The 12,732-nt window shown below is 34.9% G+C and overlaps 1 protein-coding gene across 1 annotated transcript; it reads right to left on the reverse strand.

Annotated features, from left to right (window-relative positions):
- Positions 1-4,657: 4,657 nt before the first annotated feature.
- On the reverse strand, positions 4,658-8,965 carry LOC117109445 (muscarinic acetylcholine receptor M3-like). Its single transcript, XM_033251805.1, has 2 exons — positions 8,847-8,965; positions 4,658-6,033 (listed from the first exon to the last, which is right to left on the reverse strand). The coding sequence occupies exon 2, from the start codon at positions 5,946-5,948 to the stop codon at positions 4,866-4,868; it is 1,083 nt and encodes a 360-aa protein (XP_033107696.1). The 5' UTR covers positions 5,949-6,033; positions 8,847-8,965; the 3' UTR covers positions 4,658-4,865.
- Between the last annotated feature and the right edge of the window lie 3,767 nt (positions 8,966-12,732).

Here is a 12,732-nt window from a genome sequence, read left to right on the forward strand (position 1 = left end):
GCCCCCAGCACCATTTTCGGGGCCTTTTAATCGAAGCTCGACCACGCCCACTTTGCTTACGTCGGGGAAATCTGATCTATCACCCTTTTTTCCCTACAGATTTTAAATATTCAAAAATCTGTATAGTACCGTTATTAACTGTTCCCAAGTTTTTCGTCAAACAGCCTTTTTTTGTACATCATATCCAAATATTGTTTTTTTCTGATGCCTGGCTTTCCTGTCACTTTCTAGGCTGTACACCCGCTACCCGACTCACGGTTTGCTCCGCTTTGGGGCCTATGTAGTTAAACAAAATGTTCTAAATAATTTGATTGCTTAAATTTTTTTTTCAATTTCGAAATTTGTCTTAACTTGTCAAACGCCATATTCAATGAGGTCTTTGACAATGATAGATTGTTAATGACAAAACAGCTGCAGGCATGTTCTTATTCATTTACAGATACATACAAGATTCTATAATGTTCTAATTACTTGTTTTGCAAAAAAAACCAAAAAAAAAAAACAAAAAAAAACCAGTTGTTTTTTTCCCTCGTACTGCGTAGTCAAAGTCATTAGTGAACGACAATAAACTGAACAGTTTGTCTCAGCTATTAAAAAATAGCAAAGTCCATAATTATAACACAAGATAAACTTCAAATACCATTTAGACTCCTCTAAACAGAAAACTATTTTTATTACGGTTCAGAACTCTGAACAGGTTACCACGTGGAATATTTTCTGTATAGGCCTAGCGTTCTATAGGATTGGAATAAGTTTCAGAGTGTTTTTCCAGATTATTACCCCGGTCATTCGAACGATGCCTATGGGGAAAATCCATAGTTTGCTGCATGAAACAAAAATCAGCGAATTTTGCACTCGAACCTCCTGGGTACCCACTTATGGGTGACAAGAGTCAACATAGAAAAAGTGCCTTACCTAAGAATACAAACGACATTTGCAGAAGGGTTACTAGTCCGAGGAACGGCGCTTTTTCAGAAGATGCACATAATATTATTTACCGTAAGTTTCTAGAGCACATTGTTTATTTATTACAAAAACATTTTCAACTTTTATATTATAATTTCAGAGAGTAGTCGTAGAAAACTATTTTGTATTATTATTTATTATTATTATTGATAACGCTATCCGTCTCTCGACATTGCGCATTCAACGATTTCTCGCCACTTGATCCTATCGTAGACTGGATGTGTCTCGATATTGCAGTATATATTTATTAATCCTTTCAATTAGCTTTTAACTTTGCTTATCCATGTTATTTTAGGTCGTCCAATTGATCTTTTTACTTTTCGTATTGCTTCATGCAATGCTGTTTTCGTGGGGGAGTTTGTCGGTAATCTTACAAGGTGTCCATACCTTATTAGTCTTCTTCTTTTTACTTTTTTACTCCATTTCTCCAGGTGTGTTATTTCGTATAGCCTCTGGTTTGTCATTTTATGATACCATTTTATATTTAAATAGTTTGAGTTTAAAAATGTCTATTTTGTCCTTTTTTGTTGTATTATTGCATACAAAATAATTCATGCTATTTAATACAGGGCACCCTCCAATTCAAGACCACTTTAATTCCGAGATCCCTCTAATTCGAGACAAATTTTCAAGGAACCAAATAACAATCTTCTATCTATCAACATCAAGCTCATCACTCTTTATGTGGAGACCGAACCACGAGACCACCCAAAACTATCAGTTCCCAAAGGTGGTTTTGAACTGGAGGGCGAGTTGATACTGTATAAGGTCTAAAATTATTGGGGGAAAAAATCCTCATATTAATTCTTATACAGTATGTCTATTCAATTACGTAAAAGTAGAAATAATGTCTAAAAATAGTTTCTGTAATACAAAAAATATAAACTGCAATTAGTAGATATGAATTTCAGAATGTTCATTATTATAAGATTCACGATAGATATGAACTTACTTAGAGCGATAATGAGGTAATTTCTTACGCTAGCATTGCTAAAATATGTGGCTATTTGACAATGTTGTCTATTCTTATTGCTTTAACCACGCTTCCAAATTTTATTATATGACAAATAGCTACGATTTTCTAATATATGGGTATGATATGACATCATCATTTCCATTCCTATATAAGCCCTCTTGTAGTTTAACTGTCGCGACTATGTCAATGGTTATCATAAAAACAATTAGTTGCCCGTAACCTGGAAAACCATCGTTCCTCATCATATTATGATGAGGAACGATGGACCAGATCCCTCCATGACCGTCTGCCCCTGGCTGTCTCTAAGAGTTGACATTGTGCTAGACCTGACCATTTCCTGATGTTGTGTTGCCAGGTCGGTCGTTCTTGGATGTCTTCTTCTTTTGCTTTCCACGGAGCCTTTGGAGGATGGCGTGAGGGAGAGTAAAAAAAAGAAGCAAATACTCAAACTTAAATAGCTTATACTCCATTGCACATTTTTTGATGCGTGATGTTTTAAAAGTTGTTAATCTGTAGAGTTATGTATTAAGCCAAAATTCTTCAAATCTGTTTTATTACTAAAGTGCCGTTTCCGTAATGGATTGTTCATATCTGATTTTATTTTATCGTTTTTGTTTATTGGTGTTTGTATTTGAATAATGATTAAAAATGAACAAGCATATCCATTTGAGTGTGCTATGGTGACCAAACATTTGTTTAATAAAAATGAAATATGCTTAGAGAAATCATTATTGGTATTACTTATATTATTATTTCGTTATAGAAATTATTGATATTACTATATCTTTTTTTTTTATCGTGAGTGGATGTTCTGAGGGCGGTCCCATTATGGATGAACCATGACCACCCTTCCAAAATGTTGTTGAAATAATATTTTTTTTAAAAGAAATACTTATTTTGTATATCTCACAATCTGCTGTCCCAGTTTTATACAAAAAAATAATTGTGAATGATAATAAAAAATATGAAAAAAAGGATTCTATATGCCTAAATGCACAAATACCGGTAATAAAAAAGTTGAGCCATATCTATATAGCCGATTCGCTCTTCCGCTGGTTGTTTTTTTGTATTATTAGGGAGATGAAAATACATATCAGGAGAAGTGTGGCCGAGCGGAAGGCTCACGTCTTTTGTGTATAGTTAATCGAATGTATGGGGTTCAAATACCGCTTTGTTTTGGTTTTTCAAAAATATTTATTATTATTATTAACTTTTTATTATTGTGAATCTAGAATACCCTTTTTCATCTTTTATTATTATTCACAATTGCTTTTTTTTTTTTTTTTTTTTGGGGCATCAGATTGTAAGATATACGGCGGGAAAAAAATTAAAACGTTGTAAAATCTGCATCTAACTTCTCCAATCTATCCGCCAAACGAGGCCTAGCATCGTCAGCCTGGCTTAACCAAACAACTTAGTCGAACGATCCGCTCGAGTTGGTTAGTCAGAATGTAATGTCTAACGTTATCTACTTCTGATCAGCACCAAATTCGAGGAGGATTGCGATACATGTAATATGGTCAATATGTGACATTTTGAAGTAAAATCGGTTCAGTAGTTTTGAGTTATGCGCCCGGAAGGACAAACACACCACGGACACGTGAGTGGATGTTCTGAGGGCGGTCCCATTATGGATGAACCATGACCACCCTTCCAAAATGTTGTTGAAATAATATTTTTTTTAAAAGAAATACTTATTTTGTATATCTCACAATCTGCTGTCCCAGTTTTATACAAAAAAATAATTGTGAATGATAATAAAAAATATGAAAAAAAGGATTCTATATGCCTAAATGCACAAATACCGGTAATAAAAAAGTTGAGCCATATCTATATAGCCGATTCGCTCTTCCGCTGGTTGTTTTTTTGTATTATTAGGGAGATGAAAATACATATCAGGAGAAGTGTGGCCGAGCGGAAGGCTCACGTCTTTTGTGTATAGTTAATCGAATGTATGGGGTTCAAATACCACTTTGTTTTCGTTTTTCAAAAATATTTATTATTATTATTAACTTTTTATTATTGTGAATCTAGAATACCCTTTTTCATCTTTTATTATTATTCACAATTGCTTTTTTTTTTTTTTTTTAATTGGGGCATCAGATTGTAAGATATACGGCGGGAAAAAATTAAAACGTTCTAAAATCTGCATCTAACTTCTCCAATCTATCCGCCAAACGAGGCCTAGCATCGTCAGCCTGGCTTAGCCAAACAACTCGGTCGAACGATCCGCTCGAGTTGGTTCTGTCAGAATCTAACGTTATCTACTTCTGATCAGCACCAAATTTGAGGAGGATCGCGATACATGTAATATGGGCAATATGTGACATTTTGAAGTAAAATCGGTTCAGTAAGTTTTGAGTTATGCGCCCGGAAGAACAAACACACCACGGACACACACACAGCCCGACAGCCCCACACACACGAGCTATTGCAATACCCTCGCCGTCTCCCTCGGAGGCTAGGGTAATAATAATAATAATAATAATAATAATAATAATAATAATAATAATAATAATAATAATAATAATAATAACAATAATAATAATAATAATAACAATAATAACAATAATAATAATAATAATAATAATAATAATAATAAATAATTATATACACTTTTGATAAATGTTGACTTGTTTACAATTGCAAAGCAGAAGCTGATGAGAAATCTTCAATAAATGATAATAATAATAATAATAATAATAATAATAATAATAATAATAAACAAAACAAAAACAAGAGAGAGATTTGAACCCCATACAGTCAATTAACTTTACACATAATACGTGCACCGTTACCGCTCTGTTACACTTCACTTGATAGGTATGTATAAAATAGCCAGCACGGTATCGAGCGAATCGACTATATAGATATGGTGCAACAGAGAGCGAGGATTTGTAATCTTAGATTGTCCTGTTAATATTTATTTTAGACCGATCATTCTTTTGAAATATTTCATACCAAGAAATTTATAGAAAGTATTTCTAATTTTCGTATTTGTTAGTGCATATAGAATTGGGTTGATGGCAGAGTTACTCCACAAGAGGTAGTTGACTGTCTCCCAAACACTGTCATTGAAGCAATCGTCACAAATTATACTCCAGAGTAGGATTATGTTGTATGGAGTCCAGCATATTGCAAAAGCAATGATTAGTGCCGCTAGAGTCACTGCCGCCTTTCGGTGCCTCTGCAAAAGAGTGGCAACCGTTATTCTGTGTCTGGATGGTCCGGCGCCTTGATTTGACGCCATTCCCCAGTACTTATCTACCTTAGTTGAAATAGTGGCATCAGTCTCTCCAACTTGAACTATACTAAGGATTGATGAATGCCTGCTCGATGGGTTGCCATCAGGAGTGGTTCGCGAGAGAGCGCGTATCTCGCGGTAGACAACTACGTTCAAATACACAATGATTGGTAGAGGTATGAGGAACTCGACGCAAACGATAAATGCATTATAAGCCAGATTTTGTTCTGACTCCATTTCACAATCTTCTGAATAATCAACTGTATTTTCACCTGTGAACTTAGCCCAAAATAAAGTTGGAATCCCATAGAATGGTATGCAGATAGTCCATGTTGTGAGTACCATCACGGTGACGCGTTTTGTTGTTTGAAACTTTCGGTATTTCATCTTTAGCTTCAACATCCAGTAGCGATCCAAACTTATCAAAATAATGCCACAAACAGAAACAGCACATGCTGTGTAGTCGACTATCAGCCACATTTTACACACAGCTTCCCCGAATGGCCACCGACCGAACATCAGCCAAAGGTTGTTAAGCGGGAATGATATGGCGCCAGTCAGGAAGTCGGCAACAGAAAGATTTAAGATGAAGAAATTGGCAGGATTCATATGAAGAGATTTTTCGGTGATGAAAGCAAGAATAACACAACTGTTGCCAAAAACGGTTAGTACGGCCAAAATCCACGTGATTATAACTCCAGCGGACACCATCAATGAAGTATCGGTTCCATTGCCGGCATTGTCAACGTATGAAGACTCCATAATTTTGCTTAATACTTCGTTACAGTAGTGAAGTATAGGTCTACCCGCAGATCTTCACAGCATACAATGCAATCGGTGAATCAAACTGAAATTAACAAGGAAAAATACATTTGATTTTCTGGAAGTTGGAAACATAATTTTCATGTTCAGGTCCGTAACAATGATTTTTTTTATGGGAAGGAGTTTCCTAAGTGAACCAGAGGTATAAGACTGCGCCTAAAGTGGCCTGGCGTGTTCGAGATTGGCGTATATAAATATATATATATATATATAAATTATACCTTCCAAACCCTTGCCAGACTTTCCCATACTTAGTCACAATAATCAAACAAAGGTAGAACCAACGACTTATAAAGTAAACTTAAAGAACAAGTATCAAGCTAATGACTCAATTTACAATTCTGCTGCTAACCATTGTACAAAGTTTGTCAACGTGGCTATTCCAAGTAAGTGAACGATCAAACCAAACGTCTAAAGCTGGTTTTCCACTAGGCGAATTTATTCGCGCGAATCAAAGCGTCGGTTCGCTTCCAGAGCTCTGATTGGTTGCGCATTTTTTCCCTTCGCAAAAACTCCGATAGGAATGTGAATGCGCATGAACCCACGCTTTCAATTCGCGCGAATAAATTCGTCTAGTGGAAAACCGGCTTTAGTAGTTAATATTATTAACAGCTTGAATGGCAGAGCCCCCCCCCCCCCATCTTCACTACTTTAAAGGGCATATGGCTCATACTCAAAGTGACTCAAACTGTATTATATAGCCAGATAAAAAAATCCATAGTTTTAACAATATCAATATTTAAGATGTACGTAAATTTGCACAATCGAAAGAATATTTTTATTTTTTGAAAGATTGATCGTTCCGCAGCGTTTTACAGAACAGTCTATCTTTCAACTCATGAAATTATTCTTTCCATTGCACTCATAAACATTCAATATGTGTATACCAAAGAATATCGACAATGAGCTGCTGATGCAGGCCTATTACTGAATAGTTTACCACAACGTTTCAGAGCCAAATATAGGCCGAGATTGATTGGTGTAATCGGTGATTAGACCAATTCTATACAGTCCTAGGTCTCGATACGAAGTTGGTCAAAAGTGAAATATACCAAAATGGTGCATATTTCAACAAAAATTATTTGACTAAACATCGTGGGAAAATTGCTTATATATTTATGAGAATTAATAAGGTTTGACTTTAGGTGTCTTACAGGGCGGATCCAGAGATGTCTAAAAGTGTGGGGGGGGGCGAAAGTTGGGCCGACGAGACAACACCGTCCTAGGGGGTCCGGGGTCATGCCCAGTCGAACTTTTTGTGTTCTAGACGCCCGAAAATAACATTCGAGGCGTTCTGGACTATCATTTTTTAAAAAAATCTATTTTCCCCCTTTTTTTACCTCCCAAAAGGGGGAGGTGGCAGCCCGGCTAACCCTAAATCCGCCCCTGTCTTACTTTAGAATCTCTTTACTTAGGTTACCAACCTCAGCGTCACCATGGGTTTTAGAATAGCACTTCTCATGGATACAACACTTTCAGATTTTAATAATGGTTTTAGAAGTGTCTTATGTTGACAATAGAATTTCAAATTTAAATAGGTCTGCTGTATATTAATTATCAGAAATTTGGCAAGATACTTTATGCTAGAATGTATCTAGCGATCGAATATTATCGCATCCATGATTTCTGAATTTTAACCAAAAATATGGCTATGCAAAAATCATGTAATCGAAGCCAGTGATTATAGTATAATATAATAACACACATCATGCCTGATGACGTTCCAAGACGGAAACATTGAATCGATATACAGTAACCATGGAACAAAATTAAATAAAAACAAATAATGTCTGCTTCACCAACGAATTATGTTCATTCAAACACCAAACACATGTATGAACTAGCATCGTGGGAAAAAGTACAAAAACAACATTACGATGAAGAAAATCAATTTGAAAATTCTGAAAATTAATTTCTGAACTGGATTCTGTATAATTATTGAGTTGGTTATAATAAACTTAGAAATTATGAACATTTCCAATTCAACTGCAATTCAAAGTCAATATACCGGTAATGTACTGTTTGACTAAGTTTGATATCGATTTTAAATGATGCTTCACACCTGTTTTAATGCATCATGTTTGGCTGAATACGATATTAAAAATTACTAAAATAGACATATACCTGCCCAGTGCTTTAAAAATCAACAGTGTTCATATTCTGAAATAGTTTTTAAATCCGGCCCTGAGTCTCTTACTCTTTTGAATAATGCCGGTTAATCAGAGTTCACCTCTTCCCGTAAATTCGGTCGCCCCTATGTACGTCACGGGCATAGTGCAAATTCGGTGACCCCCATTTCGAAGTCTCTAAGCGTGGGCGGAAAATCCAGTTCTTGAGATAAATCATCTTTCCGAGTGGCTAATTTCAGTTTGAATTTAGGCTATGGAAGTCCGAAATTACAGTGACACTGCCAAATCCGGTTTCAGGAGAACACTGATATTTATAAAGTAAGTTCGTTCATTATCATTTCCTGATGATAACATAATTAATGTCGAAATATTGAATCCCGACACGATGGCGTGCATTTCGATACTTGGAGTATGTATTATACTATCTTATCTGAGATTAATAGTGGAGCTTAAGGCTACCTAGGTGAATTTATAATATTTATTTACCATCTCATTTAACAGCGGGAACCCCACCACTTAACAGAATAGAACATAAACTCTAAGATATAAACGAACTTTAAACATTTTTAATGATTTTGCAACAAAACATTTAAAAATATCACTGAAAAATTGAATTATATTTTTCTAAACAATTATTAAATGAATTAATTAAGGCAAGAATCTTATAAACCGGAGAGTTACGTAATAATAACAAAATCAAACTACTTACGACTAATGTTAAATTGTGAATACAAATTCAATACCAGAATTTCTGGTAATGTTGGAAATTTGACTGCACACAGTTGACCCTACATACAGTAGTAGGGAACCACAAAGCAGAGATGCGAATCTATTCTGACCAGAATGACGAGTAGGATTAGCTGTCGGAATTCGCAAAACAAAGCTGATGAATATTAAAATCCGTGTAATATGGCAATACTATCTGCTGACGAAGTAGACCAATGGGAAGACATTCGAATGAATGAAGAACATAATCAATTGTGTGTAAAAACAATTGAGTAAAAAGGGAAAGGGAAAGCTATAGCCATACTATCAAATTTTAAGTGTCAACTGCACGTAATATTTTATTATTATTGGTCTTAATTCAAATAAATGCAAAAATCGGAAGTTCCACTGATTAATCTCAGATAAGCAAGTATAATGTATACTCCATATATGGAAATGCACGCCATCGTGTTGGAATTCAATATTTTGACATTAATAATGTCATCAGGAATAAAAATGATGACGTAATTAATTTCGAAATATTGAATCCCAACACAATGGCGTGCATTTCCATATATGGAGTATGTATTGTGCTTTTATAAATGCATGAAAAGTATAAATAACTTTAAAAATCCAGAGTGCAAAGTACGAATAACACCCACTAAAAGGATGTGACTATAATTGTTACACCAGTCCTAAAAAAATGCATAATTCTCATTACATATTATTGTATGTGTTGATTGGACAATATCAGATAATACTCAACAAATTGAAATTTACAAGATTCACAGCAACAACAAAAAAATGATTAAAGAAAAATGACACAACAAAAACGACCAAGAGAGAACCTTATTCACTGAAATTCCAAGATATCCAACACCCAACCCCTATTAGCAATTTTTAGCAATGAGAAAACACTGAGGCGGATACAGGAATTGGAGGTAGGGGGTGCGTGACAGTTTACATCACCTTAGCCCGACCTCAGGCGAGAAAAGTTTTATGGACCTCTATCTACCCGGAAATTGCACTCTCAGTCTCTCATAATTTAAAAATCTTACCGGTACTATGTTCATATCAACAATACATACAACAATTATTTTCTTAATACAATTTAGGGGGACCCCCTGCATCCGCCTCAAAAACACTCTCAAAATACAAACCAAAAACGAGAGAAAAAAAATTTAAAACTTCAGTAGGCTTAAAAGAAAAAAAAACAACACTACTAAATTAAAAATATAAAATGGCAATAAGAAAAACAAATTCAAAAACTATAAATATGCATTGTGAAACAGAAATTAAACAAAAATAGGTCAAAGAAAGGAAATAGAAGAAAATAATCTGAATAAGCATAATAGTAATGCTCGGTAAATTAAAGTGGTGAGCAACAGGGAAGCCTCTTTGATGGTCTTTAACTAATTTTTTGTAGTTGTTAAATCTGAGATTACATTCGCCATCGCCTACATAATTATACGTGATTACATTTAGTTAAAAATAGTAGTGTGCTGCGATTTTGTACGGTGGTGATGGCAAAATTCGGCAACCTGGGTTTCGGCAAAGCGGCCTAAACTCGGAAACTGGATTTCGACCAACTGGTCGGATACTGGGAACACGTCCACAAAAGCGATAATACGAATCATTCTGTCTCTGCAAAATATTTTTCAGGTGTGGGACAAGCATAAATTACTTCGCTCCACTCCACAGGAGAAACAATCATACCCTTCGGGCAGCAGACGCGTTATGCCGGGCACTCACTGCGTCGTACGACGAATCCAACTCCGCTCTCTGTGAGCGATAGACGACGCAAAGCCGTCTGCTGATTGTCGGTAGCAGTCTGAACGGATCGGCATTAAAAACGATCCGTTGTGCGCGAGTTGTCGCCTTGCGTTCTTCATAGAATCGCGTCGGCCGACCGTCGTGCGCAGTGAGTGCCCGGCGTTACAAGCGACCAGGCCGACGGACCAATTTACCAAAGGGGGACCGGTTTTAGCGGCTAAAATCGACCCGGTGAACCGACATTTACGGCCAAAAGTAGCCCGTCGGACCGATTTTGGCGGCCAAATCTGTCTGCCGGACGTTTTTTTGGCCCGGACCAATTATTGCCGTGACAGTACCATGATACTAGAACCCTAATTATACAATGAGGATCTTGCCTATCAATAAGTTTCTTTTCTCTCTCTTTCGTGGCGTAACCACCACATTTATTTCAACAATCTTCATTAAAAAGGAACAATACAATATTTCCTTTTTTTTCCAAGTTCTTTTCATTCCTTTCTCCTATCAATAAGTTTGCGGAAAAGAGTTCAGTGATTCACTCAGTCAAACGCTTTGCTTACATCCATAAAGCAACAAAAAACAGATCCTACTAAGCAAAGGATTATAATAATCAATTACCTGCTTCAGAACAAAAATACAAGTATCGGTGCTACGTCCTTTTTTTTAAAAAGCAAATTAATGCTCAGTATTTTGAAGGTTATATCCACTATGGTCAATAGAAAGTTCAAAAACCTTTGACATTAACACTAGCTAATGCAATGGGCCTTTAATTATTCTTTGCTTTAATGATGAATGCTTTAAAGTCCCCAGATTTGCACTTAACATCAGGACAACCTTAGTCAATTCATTAGTCACATGACCATGATTTAGCATACTCCTACAAAGAAGTTAAGTTGTCAAAACCAGCAGATTTTCCGAATGCCTTTGCTTAACCCATATCACTATCATTAAATAGCAAGTATAGCACATAAAAAACAGTTGATGGCTACAGCAAACATATTGCTATATTTTGTGAAATGGGTGACATGACTGATAGTGACTACCATAAAACGCTATTTAATGCTTTTTAATACTTAACCCGGCTACAGCAGACAATTTCACTATTATCATTAAATAGAAAATATAGCACATAAAAACATTGTTGATGGCTACAGCAAACATATTGCTATATTTTATTGCTATATACCTGCTATTATAAGCTATTACAAGCTGTAGCTATAATGACCAGCTACACCATGCTTTTAAATGCTATAATGCTTGGACCTTTTCAAAACAGTTGATAAAGAACTTTTTCGTTGATAGGCTATGGCCGATATGTTTGTTCATTGTTCCTGTATTCGAGCATTGTTTCTTATTTCATAATTTATGCAGTTATTAGAACCGCTTAGGAGGACAATTGAGATTAATTGTGATCTTAATATTTCGTGAAAATTCAGCAACCTCTCCGAGATCAGCAGCTAAGGACTATTGCTAAGTGCGTCCTTCAGAACCACAAGTGTACTACACACAGAGTTCTTAAATCAAATCAAATAAATCTTTATTGCAATCATAAAACAATAGTGTGATTGGAATATACAAAATATAAAACAGTACTAGAAAAAGAGGCAATATTAATAAATATCAATAGAGAAAATAAAAGCATTGAGAACATTAATTAATATATAATAATAATAATAATTATTATTATTATGATTTAATCTAATTATTAATTTAATTTATGAATAATTCTTAAAAATTACTCTCAAATTATATTTTAAGTAACATAAAAAATTGCACAAAGGATATGAATACGGTCGATCATGATGGTCAATATGAGGCGCCAAGTGAAAATTTATTATTTAACACAATTATTTATGTAAAATTCATTATTTAACATAAATTGAATAGCTCACCGATTATTTATATATAATGCATTTACGTCTAAAAGATTATTATGTAAATAATTGCGTTAACGTTTTCATTATTTATATATAATTAGTTTACTGATTTCATTATATATAAATAATGAAAGGATAACTAAATATTATTTATATATAATAAGGTTACTGGTTTCATTATATATAAATAAGGAAAGGGTAACACATCATTATATATAAATAATGAAAAGGTACGGTAAC

This window comes from Anneissia japonica, unplaced genomic scaffold, assembly GCF_011630105.1.
Source record: "Anneissia japonica isolate Jap-2015-1 unplaced genomic scaffold, ASM1163010v1 scaffold287719_len1884721_cov185, whole genome shotgun sequence".
Classification (NCBI taxonomy): domain Eukaryota; kingdom Metazoa; phylum Echinodermata; class Crinoidea; order Comatulida; family Comatulidae; genus Anneissia; species Anneissia japonica.

What these genes read in the sequence shown, in the direction of transcription:
- LOC117109445 (XM_033251805.1), bottom strand. Translation starts at nt 5,948, where the DNA reads ATGGAGTCTTCATACGTTGACAATGCCGGCAATGGAACCGATACTTCA.